General features: G+C 34.5%; 4 protein-coding genes across 4 annotated transcripts; 1 reads left to right on the forward strand and 3 right to left on the reverse strand.

The window, feature by feature from the left end:
* Positions 1–128: 128 nt before the first annotated feature.
* On the reverse strand, positions 129–5,684 carry LOC106777598 (extra-large guanine nucleotide-binding protein 1-like). Its single transcript, XM_014665244.2, has 8 exons — positions 4,322–5,684; positions 4,073–4,210; positions 3,874–3,978; positions 3,592–3,777; positions 2,902–3,079; positions 2,414–2,655; positions 1,647–1,810; positions 129–995 (listed from the first exon to the last, which is right to left on the reverse strand). The coding sequence occupies exons 1-8, from the start codon at positions 5,465–5,467 to the stop codon at positions 404–406; spliced, it is 2,751 nt and encodes a 916-aa protein (XP_014520730.1). The 5' UTR covers positions 5,468–5,684; the 3' UTR covers positions 129–403.
* Positions 5,685–6,177: 493 nt separating this feature from the next.
* LOC106777418 (protein JINGUBANG) lies at positions 6,178–7,995 on the reverse strand. Its single transcript, XM_014665002.2, has one exon. It carries the CDS (start codon positions 7,704–7,706, stop codon positions 6,348–6,350), a length of 1,359 nt encoding a protein of 452 aa, XP_014520488.1. The 5' UTR covers positions 7,707–7,995; the 3' UTR covers positions 6,178–6,347.
* Positions 7,996–9,708: 1,713 nt separating this feature from the next.
* On the forward strand, positions 9,709–10,619 carry LOC106777453. The gene has a single exon (XM_014665035.2). The coding sequence runs from the start codon at positions 9,985–9,987 to the stop codon at positions 10,288–10,290; it is 306 nt and encodes a 101-aa protein (XP_014520521.1). The 5' UTR covers positions 9,709–9,984; the 3' UTR covers positions 10,291–10,619.
* Positions 10,620–11,114: 495 nt separating this feature from the next.
* On the reverse strand, positions 11,115–12,885 carry LOC106777280. Its single transcript, XM_014664850.2, has 5 exons — positions 12,731–12,885; positions 12,578–12,630; positions 11,773–11,949; positions 11,600–11,683; positions 11,115–11,500 (listed from the first exon to the last, which is right to left on the reverse strand). Exons 1-5 carry the CDS (start codon positions 12,785–12,787, stop codon positions 11,332–11,334), a joined length of 540 nt encoding a protein of 179 aa, XP_014520336.1. The 5' UTR covers positions 12,788–12,885; the 3' UTR covers positions 11,115–11,331.
* Positions 12,886–18,445: the final 5,560 nt, after the last annotated feature.

Raw genomic sequence — 18,445 nt, forward strand, 5'->3', positions numbered from 1 at the left:
TTCACAATCAGGATAACGCCATAAAGCCTAGTTAAAATCTTAGGCTTGAATGAAATATCGCCTTAGTACGTGTACTGCACACAAAAGCAGGTTTGCAACTAAACACAAGTTGACAGACTGACAAAATATGATATAAAAATTCTATCATAAAGATGTTACCTAACCATATGAAAAATAAAAAATGAATTTGAACATTACACATTGATCTGTGGTATGTGCTGACTGACTCACCAGCATACTCTCTAATTGCTGGAAACCTTACCTACATGTTATCTACTGAATCTTACAAGTGGAGATAACTAGTACAAGGAACGATCCATTTTACTCCTAGTTAGTAATATGTACACGAACTGATGTCAAGCCATACACAAGTATGAGTAACAACGCTTGCCTGAATCAGCAATCAATGAGAGAATGAACTCGCTTCCGTGCTATACATTGAATATTCACTCAAGCTAAAGTTTGGTCTCTCTTCGTTCCACTTCAAAATCTCCTTGGCGTATTTAAGCGCCGCATCCACACTACCAGGCTCCAACCCCTTCACCAGGGACACATACAACTTTCTTCCGGTAAGAGATGAGTAAAGCCTTTTAAACTTAACTGCTATGTAATGGGAAGCCAGCTGACCAAGGGAGGGATTACTATTAATGCTGTTGCTATTGCTGTTGGGACGGTTGCGACTGATTATTGGATGGAAATCAGAGAACCATTCACACTTGGTCAAAGGAACTTGTTCAATTTTCTCCTCAAACAGATCAAATTTGTTTAATATCAACAAGAAGTCCATTTGCTCAAAGGTTGGATGAGTGACAATGGTTTCAAAAAACTTCCTGCTCAATATCATCTTGTTAGAGGGACAACCATTCCCATCGACAGAAACCTGATCGTAGTCACTCAAGGAAACACAGAAGATAACCATTTCAACATCCTCAAACATATCTAGCCACTTGCAATTTTCTCCTAGTCCCCTTGCATGCACTCTAATTAGTTGATACCTGTTGAGCAGAAAAAAAGTATGAATCAGAAACATCCGATAAAAGCACGTGGTAGGGGACACATAATAAATATCCTTATGATTCAAATTCACAGATACGAAAATCAGCAACATCATAGGATATTTCTGGCATAAATAGATATACATGACAGAACAGTCATATTCCGCCCATTTGAAACAAATATACAAAATGGCGACGCATCTTCCTCATAAGAAACAGAGTTTGCTTTTAACAACTAAACCAAACTATAAAATCTCTACGATAGCCATTAGAGTAGTATGGGCACTACTATCCAACGAATATACAGATTGATCTAAAATATAAAAAATAGAAACACTAAAATTAAAACGTGAGAGCACTTCATATCCATATCCAGAGATGGAAAAACCCTCTACCGTGTTTCTTAAACATCAATACCAGCGAACAAAATATTTCATCAAGCCATAAGCTCCTTACTACAATTCTAGCACACTTATCCTGTATTTTGTTTATTTTGATATTTTTCACCAATGCTATTATTTTGTTGTTTATTTTGGTATTTTAACTGATGCCACTATTTTCCAAGAGAAAACAATTATAAGATCAATTGGGTTTAATCAGAACCAAAACACAATTTTGGTACATAATAGGCGCAGAAATATTTTCACCTACCTAACAAAAGAATCATGGAGATCGGTAGTGTCAACGGTTTCCTCAGAATCTGATTGGGGAAATGAAAACTCCGCACAGGCCACCCCATTAGATGAAGTAACTCCCTCTGCATAAAGGATATCTAAATCTGAGGGTTCATAGTCCGTCCTTAATATTTTAACAGCCTGAAACAGAACAACTTGTCATAGTCAGAGACGATGGTGTCCATGAACAGCACAACTAGTCAAGATACTAGTCCAACCATTTTTTTTCTAGAAGAGGAAATATAGAAATGGAAACCTATAAGAACAGAAGATGGAGCAACAATAAAAAATAATATTGAACAAGCATTCTAATAATGCTTAACAGGTGAGGAGCAGTATTATCTTGTTCTCACAAACTGCTGACTTTGCTAGACTGAAATTTATTTGTTACTCTGCAAGTTTAAAGCTTCTATCCTATGTCCTTTGTACAATACTCGCTACCTCTCCCTGAGAAATTATCCCTTTTTCGAACCAAGCTTCAGCACCAGTCAAACACCTACTAATTCTTAAAACTTATCAAACCGAATGTACAAAATTTTATTCACCCCTCCATTGTTTTCCCAGTACTTGCAGAAGAAATTGACTATAGATAAAAATCCCTTTTAAAAATGAAAAGCGGCCATTCCATAAAGAATTCAACTACCTACTCTTAAAAACGGTTAATGGGTTACAGATAAAAGGGTTTTACACAATTAATTTGATAGCAGCACAAATGCTAAATAATAGATTAAAGAATTATCTTACCCGCTCTAAGAAATAACTGGCAACACTAGGCAGCATTTCCAACTCGCTTCTTCTTTCGTATGTGGCCTTAATTGCAGCATCACCCCATAATTCCTCAATCAGTGGTGCATACTCACGTGTAGCAGCTGGAAAGATAGCATCAAGTTTGCCAGATACCATAGTTTTCAGTAACCAATCAGAGAACGCTTTCAATCTTGGGCCAATGGAATATACAGTCTTGTCATCATGTTTTGGACTACTTCCTGTAGAAAACAATAATTGTAAGACTCAACCTTTAAGTATTAAAAAGCAGAAGGACATATAAACATAATTATGAACTATAACTCCACTCAAACAAACAAGTATGCTGCAAGCCATTTAGAACAAGCTCTTGGCAACTAAATGGGGCGCCATAGGTGCTTTAAAAGAAAGATAGCCAGGATAACAAGTCAAACCTCAATAAAAAGCACATATTTCTGAGGATAAGGGAGAGAAAAAATGCATCCTACCTGTGCTGTCAAGTACGGATGACTGTCTTTTTTTCAAATCCCCCAAACTTTCATCTTCAAAACGCTCCCGTCCCTCAAGTAGTATGCCAAGGTAGGCATAAACATTGCTCTGAATGGTCAACTTTATGTTTTCATGCTCATCTTCCGAGAATGGGACGCTTTTGTATAAAATCTTTGCCTGCAACAGATATATGCTATTCTGTGAATACATTGACTAGTTCCAGCATCTCTATTGCTGACTTTGTTTTTACATTGAGGAGGGGCTTGTCAAAATGTTATTTAAACAATTCTTTAATTTCCCATGAATAATCGCCTACCACATCCAACTTTGAAGTCGGTTATCAATTACTCCTAAAAATAGGCTTTTCTGAACGAGGAAATGCTAGATGACATAATGAGAGTAACATAGTTGTGCGTCCAATTAAAATATATAGCAACCTTTGCAGAATTGACAATATTACTGCGCACAATATATTTTGATTAACTAGGTTAATACTAATGTTTATAGCTTAGAAAACACAGAAGTTTCTTTTCTTTCATTTTTCTGAGTGAATGAAGGTTATACTAATGTTTATTCCTGTAGCAGTTGCCTACAGACCATATTTTATCCAAGTTAATGTAACTATCAATTCAATGAAAATATTAAAACATGACTTAATTCAAAGACTCAATTATCAAGTAAAATGTCACCTGCTTAAAAATAGTGCTCGTTCCAGATCCACTACAACCGACCAAGAGAAGCTTCTGAAGCACCCCATGCTCCAGGTAGTCAGGAATTGTTCTGCTAGCTAGGCTGAAGGGTTGTTCTCCCAAAGAATTTGAAGATTTAGAAGGAACTGGCAAAGACAGGAAAGCACATACAAGCTTCGTTCCAGCCTAACAAGCAGAAATAAAGAAATGCATAGTAAACAACCTTTGGCAGGAAGAACTGGAGGTATTTTCTTTCCCACCTCAAAAAAAGTAAGAGGTTACCTTGCCCCATATATATCCTCTAGTATTCCTCTGCCCCTCTTCTTGGTAGGAACCATCCTCATTGACCCAAAAATGTGGGTTGCCAGCACACTGAACTCCTGCCAACTGCACAACCAAAACAGAATCCTTTCAACGCTTTTGTTTAACAATAAACAAGGTATGATTATTAAGACAGAGACTTTCGGCATTAATCTTCGACCTGCAACATTCGAAGCTCAACTTTTGTTATTTCCCGACCATTGATGAAAACCTGAGTGTTTCCATTACTAGCATCCGGTTGGATGGGGCCTCCAACATTAAGATGTGGACTTATAATTCTGGAAGGCTTCTGTCCCTCCTGTGAAATCATAAACCAGTCAGCACCCTAAATGACACTCAAACTATAATTCTGCATAAATCACAAATGCACGAGAAAAATCAAATAGATAATAATAATAATAATAAATACCTTCCCCCAAAGACCAGATACTTTATCATACCAATAATTTCCCGGCTTCAGCTTCTTCGGAGGGTTCGGGCAGTTCTGCAACGTAACCAGTTCCTCATAAGAAAGCGGCTGGCCATTGACGCAAACATACTCAGGTGGAAGCTGATTGGCTTCACAAAATCTCTCCGCTTTCATTATCTGCCGAACTTCCAATTCGTTAAGCAATCGCTTGAGCATCCGAGAGCACTTCCCCAGACTCCCTCGTTTGGTCTCATCAATCGGGAATCCAATGCAAGTCACACATTTCCTCCCCTCGGGCATAGACCCCATAGCTCTGAGCACGCAATTACTACAATATTTCGCATCACAAACAAGACAAACTTCTTTCTCAGTAAACCTATTCCCCTTGAAGCACCTATAACAAGACCCTTTCTTCCCCTTCGTGAGAGGTGCCCTTTTAACAGGTTTACTCACAGTTTCCTCCACATCAAACTCCTCATCCAAGGCATCGTCATCAGAGTCCACATCAAACTTAACAACCGGGGGGCGCTTGGAATCGATATCCTCAGCCTTCAGCGAAGATACCCGAGTTGACGGATACTCCAAACTCAACACTGACTCGGTGGATACCCAATCTTGCTGATTCAACTCGTTGAAATCCAAACTCTCTTTTCCATCCAAAGCCCTCAGCACGCCAGAACTTCTCCCTGACTTGTCCCAAAACTCAGCCGTACTAGAGCTTCTAGTTTCCTCTAGCACTCTCGAACTTTCGCCCAAATCCGACAGGTCACCGGAGCCGTCGTTCCCGGTGGAGAACTCAAACGCGCCGGAGCTGCTCAGCTCGCCAGAAAGCTCCCCGACGTTGCTCTCCGAAGCTCGGTGCTCGAATGCGATCACGGAGGTGGGAGAGACCGTCGTTTCGGACGCTAACTTGGAACCCCTAGGTTCGGAGCCAAGGGTTCTGAGAGGGGGCTGCGGCGGTGGCAAAAGCGGCTGCACAACCGGCAATGAGAGAGCGTCGGAGAGAGGAACCTGGGAAACGACGGCAGCGACCGGAATGCTGTCGACACTGATGGGCACCGCCCGAGGAAGGTCGTAGGTTAGCGGCGGGCCATCGTACTCAACGGCGAATGAGTAGTCGGCAGCTTGGGGCGCCGCCGGCGACATGGTGAGAAACGGTGACGCGGGGAAACCCTAATCTAATGAGAATCGAAATATAAGAAAAGCATGAAAGCAAAGAGGAAGTAGTGGTAAATGATGATATCGAGAAGGGTTAAACGAAAGGGAATAGTAAGAATAACGCAGTGTTGAGTGTTGAGTGATGAGATTGGGAAAGGAAGGAATGAATGTGTGTGTGTGAGTGTGAAGAAAGCAAAAGGTAATTTTAGGTGAGGAAGGCAGAGAAAGAGAATAACAATGATATTATTATTATTATTATTGGAATATAATAATAAAAATAATAATAATAATAATAATAGAATATGAGAGAGTGGGTGGGTAAGTGTGATTGGAGGAGAGTGAGAGAAGATGGAAAAGGAAAGGGAAACAAAAACGGGACGTGAATTTGGGGAATCTTTCTTCTTTTTTGCGATTAGGAGGGGCACGTGGGGTCTCTGCCGGTGAACGCTTTGTCCTTTTATGCTTCCCACTCCCATTCCTACTCTATCCAATCTAATATTGCTTTACCACACTAACTTCTTCCATTTTATATATAATTACTACCTAATTTTATATTTATAGTTTTTTTATTAGAATTGGTTCATCTGTCATTCAAATTGACTTAAAAAAAATATTTATACGCATAAATTGTATTTTAATTAGTGATAAATAATTCATATTTAATCTATGAAATGACCGGATATTACTTTAGGTTCTTGTAATATATGCGTTTGATTTTCCTCTTCAAAAATACGAAATCGTTGCCAGAATTATGAGTGGAAAGCATATAAACATAAATGATGGAAGAGAGCATATAAGAAAAACCAAACCTGTTCATACATGCTAACTAATTAACGAATCTATGACACAGATAATTATGTCGTTGGAACTAGAATCTCTTGGACCCCACTCTCTTCAACGATGAAACTATAGGGAAGTGATCAACACTATGCCGTGGTGGTTGGTGGTTGTGTTGTGCAGTTGAATTCTCGGAGACCTTCCACATCTTAACGGACTTATCCAAACTACCACTGTACAAAATCCACCGTCGCTCGTTGCACATGCCGTCGAGATCCCTCTCCGCCGCCAGACACTTAACCGGGCCACAGTGGCCGGACAAAACATTAACACACGTGTGCTCCTGACTCAGTGACCTCTTCCACACGCATATGGACATGTCAGCAGACCCACTGAAGATCAAACTTCCTGCAGCAGCCAAACACAAAATGGCCAACTTGTGCCCCCTTAACGTCCCCCTGTGCTCCCAATTTGTCTCTCTCACCCAATAATTCACCAACCCATCGGAAGAACCGGCGTATAAAAAATTCCCCTCGCCGCTCATCGTCAGCGCCGTCACCGCACACTCTTGCTTCAACAACGTGTGCGAGAAAAAATGTTTTGTCCTTTTCCCGTGAACCTCCCGCCGCCAAATCTTAACCGAGCCGTCAGCTGAGCCCGTGAAAACCAAGTCATCCAACCCCACAACAAGCGCATTAACAGCATCCTCATGGGCTATCACAGACTCTAGACACTTGAAACTGGACGCTCTCCACACTTTGAAAGTTCTATCCCACGAGGCAGAGTATATATAAGAATGATCCTCTGTCACGGCCAGACATGAAATGGCGTCGTAGTGTTTAATCCACAACACGTTACGGTGCCGTTTCACTTCCACGTAATTACTTGGTTTCACCGAACATTTTATGTAGTTTCTTAACGTGGGCAACGTTGCCACACGCTTGTGTTGTTGGTCGTTTTTCCCCGAAACTTTCCACACTCTTATCCTTCCATCTTGGTGTCCCGTGAGGATTTTTTCCCCGGCGATCACGATCGCTTTCACCAAGCCGCTGTGGCATTTGAACCCCGTGAACTCCTTTTGGTTCTTCCACACGCGAATATTTTTACTCTCTGAACCCGTGTATAACAAGTCTTTGGTTGCAGCCAGGGAGTATATGTGACCCTCTTCTCGGACTAAGGACCCTATCAGAGCCTCGTTGTCGTTGGAGGTGGAACCTTCTTCGTTCATGTGAGAGGACCATGGCGATTTCGATAAGGGAGAAAGAGAAGGGTCGTAAGCAGTGTGATCTATTGCCATTTGAGGATCCAAATGAGGTGCGTCCAACGTGACAGGGCTATTTTTTCTTAGATGGTTATCAGAGTTATAACCATCGAATTCGTCTTTGTTTAACTTTCCATACTTTTTTCCATGGGAGCTTCCTTCCTCGAACAATCCTGTCATCGTTCCCATGCAAGGGAATGTAGCAGAAGCTTAAGCTTTTAGAGAGGAATTAGCATTGAGGATTTTTGCAGTTAATTAATGTTTGGTATTGGGGTCGTGGTGAATTAATGAGTAAATGTTAATGTTAAGTATCACTTGAGTTACCAAACCGCCCAACGTCGTTGAATAAACGTTGGGAGGTTTGGTATTGAGGTTGACATAGGACTTTGTTTGGGACGCAGTTGTTGTTTGGTAACCTTATGCATCCGATGTTGTTGTCTAATTATGTTGTGCCACGTTTTCTGCGTATATGACTATGACTACGTGGGTTAACTTCCATGTCAACCTTTAATCAGGTAACCAAAGAATCATGTTATCATTAACTTACATTGCTATAATATGAGGAATTCCACTCTTTAGATATGTTGAACCAATGAACCAGATTATTTGACCTGTTAAACGAGTTTTATTTAGTCAATAAACTAAAATTGTACTTTTCACCCACTTCCAAACAAAATTAATTGGTGCTTATTTTTTCCCACAAATAATTTACCCTTTATTTTCTCAACTTTTGCCAAAACAAGAAATTCTGCGATCAATTTTAGTTAAGTCACCATTTGATTACTAGAGAATATACTGGGAACTATTTTTAATTTATTTTCACTAACCATAACAGGATGACCATTTTAAAAACAAATACAAATATTTTTTAATCAACAAGTCTTTGTGACATGCGATAGGAAGAAATGAAAGAGATTTTTTTTTAATCTTATTTTAGTTTAAAACTTTGTAACATATAATAAGAGAAATGAAAATATTAGTAGCTCGTGTTTTTCTTCACAATTATATTTGTTTTCATATTTTCTGCTAAAATAACCAAAATTACACAGAAGTTGATAGGTTGTTGTTTCATGTTTCTTTTTTCAATCTATGGTTTTAATTAAAAGTTTAAAATTAAAATAATATATGTTGGAAGTCCACATCGATTAAAGATAAAGTCAATTTATAATATATAAGTGAGGTGCAAACTTCATCTTAAAAGCTGGTTTTGTGGAGTTGAATTAGGTCTTAAAGACCCATTTTCTAATATATATCAAAGTCATGGTTAAACTCTATCCTAACGAGTTTTAAGTGAATATTTCTTTTTATATTCCATCCGTTGTCGAACTGTTATTGGACCACCCAATTTTTACTACCACTTACAAAATATCTGAGTTAGACTTGAACTCCACATTCTAATAATATATTTTGTTAAAACACTTTTTTTAACATTGTTTTTCAATGATTGAAATTTGTTGAAAATAACTTTCTTTTCTAGGTCACCTCTTATATAGCAATTTCTTTCTTTCAATCATAAACAAAAGTGGATAAATTATTTATTGGTGATAGTCACAACCCAATTTTTTATCCAACCATCCTGCCCCTGTTTTTAGCAATCTTTATAACCAATAATATATCAATTCTATCATGCAAATCTTGAAAAGATTAACTCTAATAGTTATCATTAAAATCTTAAACTTTTGTTTGAGTTGAGTTGTGAGAACTGACAGAAGCAAAGACAGAGCCATTAGTTTACTTGAAAAAGGAAAACTACTAACACAGCCCATTGTTTTTCTACCAACACGTTCCCATCGAAAGAGATCACTGTCAACCATATCTTCAATAATTATAGCTACTGCACTCTACTTCCTACATCTTCTCTCTCTTTTCTTAATTTTTTTTACAGTCATCTGAGTGGCAAAATTTGAATTATGATCCAATATCTGAGTAAGATTCCAAGTTCCCATCTTAAAAATAAAGATAATGAATTTTACCTACAAATTGGTAATACAATAATAAGAATTACTCCAAAGCTTATCTAGTATCATATAATAAACTGGACACGTATTTTTAATTTTATATATATATATATATATATACACACACACACACAATTATTTTAAAGTAAAATAATCATAAAAAAAGTTGCATAACATGACAAACACTCTTAAAAGCTACGTGAGACTTTTGTGTCTATTTTTTGACATCACAGAATACAGGCAGCAGAATATCTTTGGTGGTTTGATGAAAATGCGGTGAATGTATGAAAAACCTTTTATTAGTTAACACGCAGTTTTTGTCTCTTGGACGATACTTACGTCTGCATCCCTTGTTTGAGAAAAACAACAGGCTTTGGTTTGAAGAGAAGCCTGAAAGTGAAGCCCTTCTTATCGGTGATCTGTCCTTATATATTTCAATGTCTTCCACCACTTTAACATTCATGTCCTGGGTTTAGCAGCATTCTAATCAAACAAAAACCTAAACCAAAATGGATTTCGAGATTTCCAGACCCGAAGCAGAGGCTGACAAGTCTAGCCGCAGACACGTGCAAGACAGGGAATGTGACCCAGTTCATGGTGTCTCAAGCCAGCTCCAGTTGAAGTCATCCTTGTCTTCCAAAGCCTCACCACAGACCCTTAACAAACAAGAAGTTCTTCATCGCATTCGACACCGCAAGTCCCTAAACAGAATCAAAGGCGCTTTTGATGGTCTTTTCGGCAGCTCCAAAGGCAACACACCTTCAGCTCAAGAACAGATTTGGCTCCAACAATATGATGTATTCTCTGCTCCTTGAAATACATGCAACCCATCACGCTGAGATATTCCCTTATATTGAATGTGGAAGTACTGAACTACGGTATATTATCATTGGTCAAATTACTAGATTTGAATGTTGAAGAAATGATTGTGCCACTGTAAGTTAACAAGATTTAATTACCACGATCAATATAGATCAGATGTTTGGCAGAACTTTTACTCAAAACATCACTTTACGTGTGCCTTTTTCTTTGTCCTTATTGTCCTTGAGACAGAAACTTCAACCATTTTATGTTGTGTTTGATTTCCATTTTCAATTACTTTATTTAGCTTTTGAAATCCATAAACATAAATTCTTGACTGCAATCTGATAGAGCAAGGGAAAAGTGCGAATTGAAGAGGGTGAAAAGCATAAAAGGAACTGATGATGAGTTGTCTGCTTCTATTTTTTTAAGTTTTGAAACATCTATCACCAAAACCAAAGTTTGAGTTTTTAATAAGAAATTAATAAAGAATAGAATTGCTTAAGATAACAATTTTAATACCAGAGGTGATAAGGAAATCAGACAAGCCCTTGTGTTATTCCTACATCTAAAATAAAAGAAAATAGGAAAACTTGCTATTTGTTTTCAGTACTTTTTACGCGGATAAATAAACAAATTATTTCTGTTTGATTCACTAATGAAAATGTATTCCCGATTTCCCTCGAATTGACATAAATCTCTAAAACAGATTATATATTTGCATACGAATAAAAAAGTTGTTAAGCAGCAAGTTATAGAGAAAAAAAAGAGTTTTAATTCTTATTAAGAAAAATTAATTAATATAACAAGAAAAGACACACCCTCCATTTTCTTCCTATTTTTGTACAATAAAATAATTTTTTACTCAACTTCGATTTCATTTTGCCTTTCCTATTTTTCGTTTGTATCTCACTTATAATCCAAACAAATTAGAATATCTATAGATTACAACTCAGTAGGGTGGACCAACAGCAGCACTAATCATGATAGCTTAAAAGTAAATATTGCAACAATAACCTCACTGGCCAAAAATTTAGACAAATCAATGAACATTGTCATTTCCTGCCAAGAACCCCTGAACGAGAAAGAAGACTGAGTGCTCGCTTGGAATTGTTCAAAACTGAAGACGATCTTCGAACTGACATTTTCCTTTCTTTCAAGAACTCCAGGGCACTGTTTGAGCATTGAGGAGGACCTATTTTGCTCAAAATAACAGGTTTCAAACTGCAAGTCACGATAGGAACACAATAAATACAGGACAAAATGTGACACGAATGCATCGTCACAGAAATGAATGCAATAAAAAAGAATGAAATCTCTAACCCTGACTTCCTTGATTTTCTCTTCCTTGAAGTGGTAGACTTTTTTTCATCTTTCTCCTCCTTAGTGTCAGAAAATGAAACATGACTGCAAGCGAATTATAGCATCTTAGAGATTTGTTCCAATAAAAATGCACATATCGCACAAGAGAAAAAAAAAATGACAGATCTACATACTTCTCACGTGCTGCAAGCATTTGGACGATGTCCTCGGGGAGAAATCCATCGGCTGCTTTCGGTTTTTGCTGAGGTTCAGAGTCTATTACAATTTGAGATTTTTTACCAGCTTTAGATGGTCTAGGAGTTATGTTTTGGGCCCATTTCCTCCTACGCTCTTTTGCTTCGCGTACAACCCTACCAATCAAAGACGTAGAGTCATTTAATTGATGGTTCTGCAGGAGACCAAAAATATATCCTACAAGTGACTAACAGAGCTTAAGAGCATACAAGTATATCACAACCTATAAATGTTCAACATATATCAATCCATAGTTTAAGAAACAATTGATAATATAATATCCTTCCATGAACTTGCAGACTCTTATTTCACTGGTATAGAGCTAAATAGCCCTTTTATATATACCTTGAACAGGCCCAAGTTTGCTCAGTTCTCTTGAGTACTTTTTCAAAAGCATTAAGAACCTAAGTGTTAATCAATGAATAACACTTAACAGCAAAATGAGAACCTCTCAAACTCGTGTCTTGCAATAAAAGAAAGCTAGTGAATCTACTCCCCAACATTTGTAGTCATACTCCCTCCTTACACAACCAACCCCTCAATGGTATTTAGACCAAGCTTGGAATTATCCCAGAATCTATATACATTGGCGAGTTTTTATTCAACTCTACTGAACCATGTTTCAATAAAAAAATTAGGGAAGTTTACCCGTTTTTTATTAAAACAAAAAACTTATTTTTTTCAGTTTTACTCTAAACAACTTAGATTAATAAACAGAACCTCATAACAAATTTAAAGAAATACCTGGATTTGTTTTCTCTTTGAACCCTTTGAATCTCTTCGTCTTGCCGTAAACCCTGCGATGGTCATGCTTGTGTTAAGTATTGATCTTGTTACCAGTCAGGTCACAAAATTGATTGGATTAAGTGACGAAAAAAAGAAGAAGAAACCAGATACCTGTTCTGTTGTGAATTCCTCAGGGGCGTCGGAATCGTTGTCTTCTCTGTCCGACATCGATGCTCCTCTGAGAATCTCTCTCTTTCTCCTTTGAAATCGAATCAGAAACTCTTTCTAGGGTTTAAGCAATGCATATTTTATGTTTTGTACCACGCCGGGAGAGTGAGTGAGATATTTTATTGGGCTATTGGGCTGTACAGGTGAGGCAAAAGCCCACTGAAATTCTCTACAATGGCCCAAAACTAAAAGCATTATAATGTTCAATAAATTAATATTATAATTATACATGTTAACTCATAGATTATTCTACGAATAATTTTAAAAAAAATACTCTTCATTCCAAATATTTATTTCCTTCAATTATAATGATTGTAGAAGGTAAAAAAATAATTTACATTTTTCACACCCGAATTATTGTGCATATTCTAATAGCTTATTTCTTAATATTTGTTAGTTCTATTTTTCTAATTGTGAATTAATATCAAAGGAAAGTTTAAAACGATATAAAATATTCATTCTTCACAAAGAGACATCATTATAAAAATAAAAAAACCATTATAAATTATAGATGCAAAAATTAAATTGCAATATCAGAGTGGTATCAAATGTAGAGTTTTGTTTTAGTAGATGACAATTCTGACAAAAAGGGTCACAATCATTCACTAAAATTTTCTGCATGTTGATAAGTTTGAACAAATTATGGAGTGGCTTCAAAGTCAATAGGCAAATAATGTTTCATAACATCAAAATAACACAAACAAATGATGCAAGATTTTTCTTTTATCGTTAAGAATTTAATTGATTAGTCATGACAAAAAAAAGTCATTGAAAATTGGAAATAAATGAAATGAAAAAGTAGAGTAATTGTAATTGACCGGGAACATTTAATAATTTATGCATATCTATGACTAGGACATGATAATAGAAGGGTAACATGCTGAACTGTTGATAATTTAAATGTTTTTTTTTTATTATTAATCATCATCTTATTATAATTATTCTTTTATCATTTGTATATTCGGAAACCCTTGACATTGGTTTATAGTATAAATTCATCAAAATCACAATGTGAATATACTTCTGAATAGTGATTTTTTTTTTTTCATTTTATCTGCTGCGTGCCCAATTGAATAAATGACTTTTTGTTTCAACTTTTAAAATGAAAAGAAGCCTGTCTTCTAGAAAAAATAAATTTAAAAGCTTCTGCTTTTGACTTGGTGCCACCACGTTTTGAATTTGGGTTAAAAATCAACAAAATTAACCTAACTCTTGAAAATGGAAGCTTTACATAGTTGATTATTAAGGATTAGACTGTTTTTTTTTTTCATTAAAATATACTAGAATCTCATAATTTTCTTTTATAATTCTAATGCATGTGAAAAAAAATGTGAAGAGTAAAACTAACATTTTCTACTAATTTTAGTAGTTGTATTTTTTTTATTGTTATCATGCTTCCATGTACGATTTTTCATACAAGAGAATAATTATTCTTTTTAATAGATATTTAGTATAACAATGTGAAAATGCATAAAAAAAAGTTGTAATAAATGAAATATATTTTGTTTAAACTTTCATGGAGATTATGCGCTGGAAAAATCATATTATCAGTGTAATTTAGAAAATGCCATTTGTGTTCTCTTTAAATTTATAAAGATATTAAAAAAATTCCCTTTTTAAGTAAAATTATATGATTGCGTATTAATGTTAGTTTTATTTTTTCTTCTTTTTTTGTCTTTCATTTTAGTTGTGAATCATTATGTTTTTAGATAAATACACTTCAAACATATTTATATTTATTGAATTAACATGTTTTGCATAATACGATGATTTTAACTATCAAATAATACTTTAACATTTATTATAAATCTTTTATCCTAATATTTCCATCTCAATCTTGATGTCTTTCATTTCTTGTCAACATAAGATTGATTTAGGGAGTATTAATATGAGAATTCTAAGTGTAAATTTGGTCTCACAGTGAGAAAAAAATTAACTTAAAAAATTGTATATAAAAACAAAATATACACATCTATTGTCTTGTTGTAGTTTTATTATTTAAACGATTTGGTACGTTTGTCAAACAGTTAACAAGCAAAAAGTAAAGTGACGACATGCTAGTGAGAAGAATACAATGAGACTTCTGAAACAATGCATGAAAGTTAAAGAAGATGAAAGTTAAAACATGAAATTGTAGTTTTTATAAGTGAAATTGTGACCACTAGTTGAGCGAACTAACACTAGTCATTAGACAAGCGACCTTAGAATCTTAAAAATCCAAACCACATGTCACTCACTAGGTGAGTAACACCTCTTGTTGGACAAGCTTAGGTCATCCAACAAGTGTGTTCATAATGGCATTAATTTGCATGATGAGCATACTAGCCTAACAAGTGTGAAAGCCAATACATTACTTTGTTAAGCGGGTAGATTAGCTTAGCGAGTTTGATAATAATTGTTTATAATTTGTTGGCGAAACAAAATAGCTCAACGAATGTGACATTCAAAAGTTTTTAGGCGAGCATTGTTGCCTAGCAAAGGTTGGTAAAAATAAAATTAAAAATTAAAAACTTCAAAAAAAATTAAAAGCTTAGAAAAATATTGGGTTGCCTCCCAACGAGCGCTTGTATATCGTTTTTTAGCTTAATGTCTGTAAGCTTAAATGTTAGTTCTTTTCAAGTGTTGCCCTATTTCAACATCTCTGAATGGTCATAGTCTTTAATCGACAACTATTTTAGTTCCTCTTAAGTAAGGAGCTTCAATTTGAACACTTCATCAGCTTTAAATTCTTTGATAATCCACAACCATGATCCTTTTAACTTTGTTCTTTCATTCAAAAAGTTTAGCTTGTGTTTCTTTAACAAAATAGGTTGTATTCATTCCTTCCTATCAAAAAGTGGTGGTGATTTGGGACATCCTCATTTGAGTGCAGGGTAAGGACTCCACTAGTCTTGAGAGTCTTTTTTATGTGCTTTTTCACACATTCCCCCTTATTTTATTTACTAATTCTAAAGAGATAATTTTGGCATATTCTCCATATTTCAAACACACTGAACATTATCTCTTCATCCTGTGTTCTAATTTTTAGTTTACCACCATTAACATTTATAATTGCTTTTGTAGTTTTCATGAATGGTCTGTCCAAAAATGAGAGGGACCTCCATGTATTCCTACATATCAAGAATGACAAAAATTCCCCACCTTTAAAAGTACATCTTTAACAACTTCATAAACGAATTTGACAGACTGATTTGCTAGCGGTAAAGTCATCCTTGTTGACTTGACATATAGACACCAATTCTTCTAAGCATAAATAGAAGCATCAAATTTATGTTAGCCCTTAAGTCAATAAGAGCTTTCTGAGCATCTTGGTCACCTATGGTGCAAGGAATGGTAAAGCTACCATAATCTTTAACCTTTGGAGGAAGAGTCTTTTGAATGATGGCATTGTAATTCCCTTATAACTTCAATAGTTTTCGCTTTTATATACTTTTTTTTATGAGGAAATCTTTCATGAATTTCGCATAAGATATTTGTTGCAATGCTTTAGAGAAAGGGATATTGATTTTCAACTTTTTAAACATGTCAATGGATCAAACAAATATTGTTTTTCCTTTTCTTTTTGTGAATGAACTTGCGAATATGGAAGAGACTTTATCACACTTTTATCTTTGTTTTTCTCTTTCTCTTATTTCTTTTCAATTTCTTCCTCAACTCTATCATTTTTCTCTTCACTTATTTTCTCTTCATTCTCACTCTTTTCACTTTACTTTTTTTTCAACCTCTCTTATGAAGAAGAGGAAAAAGAAAAAGAAAACATAATCATGAATTTAATAAGAGTTTAATGATAATTATTAAATGAATATTTATCAACAAATTTTATCATAATTAATAAATCGTAAAATTTGTGATCAAATTTATGACGATCACTTTATCAATAAATTTTTGTTATTCTTAGAAATTATAAAAACAAAATTACGGTTTCATAGTATATAACTAAATATCTATTTGTTTAGTATAAAGTCCCAACATCATTAATATTTAGCAGAAATTTCCATAACGAGAAGGAGTCACAAATGGAAACTACTTAGATTCCCACGTAAAGTTGTGACTTAGATAAACTATTTCTAAAAAACTATTTCACCTTTGATCATGATAATTTCTTGATGTTATTTTAGAATCATTTCCTTTTGTTTTTTTTTCTAAGCAAACCACAATTTTTTTTTCATATTATGAGGATTTGCGAAATATAAATAGAATAATAAATTGACACATCTACACTTATTTAATATAGTTTTTTAATAAAAAAGTTAAACATATTATGTTAAAGAAGTATAAAACTGTGAACCACTAAAAAATCTCATTTATTCATGTTAGTATTGAAATTTTGTGATTCAAACAACACGTGATTGAAAGAATCAAAACTGTTAAATAAAAATATATTTTTAAAAGAATTTTAGGTATTATTTAATTAATTATTTTAGCATATATTTCTTATATGTAATATAAATATTTACTGTTTAATAAAATATATCAGTTTCCTTTTCATTCTTTTCTCTCTTTTATGTTAAAATTCAATAATTGGTATAAAGAGAAAAAAAAAGGATTTTATGGGATCTTTGAGTTAATTCATAAACACCTACAACTATAAAATAGTTCCTGCACATAAAATGGAATCTTAACCATCGTTTACTATTGTTTCTGTATCTGTATTTGATAGTATTAGTAACACTAATTTTCTTTAATATTATATGGAATTTTGAATTTCCAGTAAAATACGATAATAGAATGAGTAACGAATTGAAACTTTACTTCTCTTGTGCAATTGTATGCATGATTGGATTTGCCTCCAAATGAACGATAACAATCATAAACTTGAGTTTGTTTTTTAAAAACAAGTTAAAAGTCCAATTACTTTAGCTTTATTTTTTTATTACATAAATATATACTAAACGCTGTTATCAAAATACAAGCTTAAAACATGAAGATGCATTTTGAATTTAACTTTTTTTAAAAAAAAAAAAAATTAATTCATGAAACAAATATAAACACGTTATCCCTTTTTTTTCTTGGCAGTGTTTGTTTTGTTGACTCTGGATTGCTTTGTCTGTTGTTATCTTTAGATGAGAATAGATTGTTCTAAATAGAATTGACTTGGAAAAATGCAGCATTCATGGCTATGGCTATGGCCTTTAACTACCACTTGACGTAGTATTATAGCATAACACCATTTTTTTTATATTTTTTTCTGGCTTATTATTACATCTTAAAGATTGAAAAAAGAGAGTAAAAGATAGATAGAAAAATGTGAATGCATCCATGTCATTCTTGGTTTCGGATTTCATGCAGCAGCAACTTGTACTGTTCTACAACTGTCACTTACAGACATTGAAATAATATGTTATTATCAACGTCCATTTATGTGCTTGCAAGTAGTAATGAAATGGCAATTCATATAGTTAATTTGACATGGACATTTCTATAAAATTAATGATAGATAATTCTATGAGATTGGATAATCCCATTCTTTGATCTTAACTGGCACAGTGACAAACTGGGTAAAATGTATGAACAAGTCCAAATGAATTCCACACAATGGTATGATTCTATCATTTAACTAAATCAAATTAATCTAATAAAAGGGTGCATTAAATATTTCACATGAAAGATAAAACTAATTTATCATGTATAACTATATATAAAAAAAAATCTCACTTC

This window comes from Vigna radiata, chromosome 11 (genome assembly GCF_000741045.1).
Source record: "Vigna radiata var. radiata cultivar VC1973A chromosome 11, Vradiata_ver6, whole genome shotgun sequence".
NCBI lineage: Eukaryota > Viridiplantae > Streptophyta > Magnoliopsida > Fabales > Fabaceae > Vigna > Vigna radiata.

What these genes read in the sequence shown, in the direction of transcription:
- LOC106777280 (XM_014664850.2), bottom strand. Translation starts at nt 12,787, where the DNA reads ATGTCGGACAGAGAAGACAACGATTCCGACGCCCCTGAGGAATTCACA. An exon ending in AGGAATTCACAACAGAACAG is followed by an intron (nt 12,631 to 12,730) that starts GTATCTGGTTTC and finishes TGACCATCGCAG; the next exon opens with GGTTTACGGCAAGACGAAGA. An exon ending in CAAAGAGAAAACAAATCCAG is followed by an intron (nt 11,950 to 12,577) that starts GTATTTCTTTAA and finishes TTTGATTGGTAG; the next exon opens with GGTTGTACGCGAAGCAAAAG.
- LOC106777598 (XM_014665244.2), bottom strand. Translation starts at nt 5,467, where the DNA reads ATGTCGCCGGCGGCGCCCCAAGCTGCCGACTACTCATTCGCCGTTGAG. An exon ending in CGAGCACTATTTTTAAGCAG is followed by an intron (nt 3,080 to 3,591) that starts GTGACATTTTAC and finishes TATCTGTTGCAG; the next exon opens with GCAAAGATTTTATACAAAAG. An exon ending in CTCCATGATTCTTTTGTTAG is followed by an intron (nt 996 to 1,646) that starts GTAGGTGAAAAT and finishes TCTGCTCAACAG; the next exon opens with GTATCAACTAATTAGAGTGC.
- LOC106777418 (XM_014665002.2), bottom strand. Translation starts at nt 7,706, where the DNA reads ATGGGAACGATGACAGGATTGTTCGAGGAAGGAAGCTCCCATGGAAAA.
- LOC106777453 (XM_014665035.2), top strand. Translation starts at nt 9,985, where the DNA reads ATGGATTTCGAGATTTCCAGACCCGAAGCAGAGGCTGACAAGTCTAGC.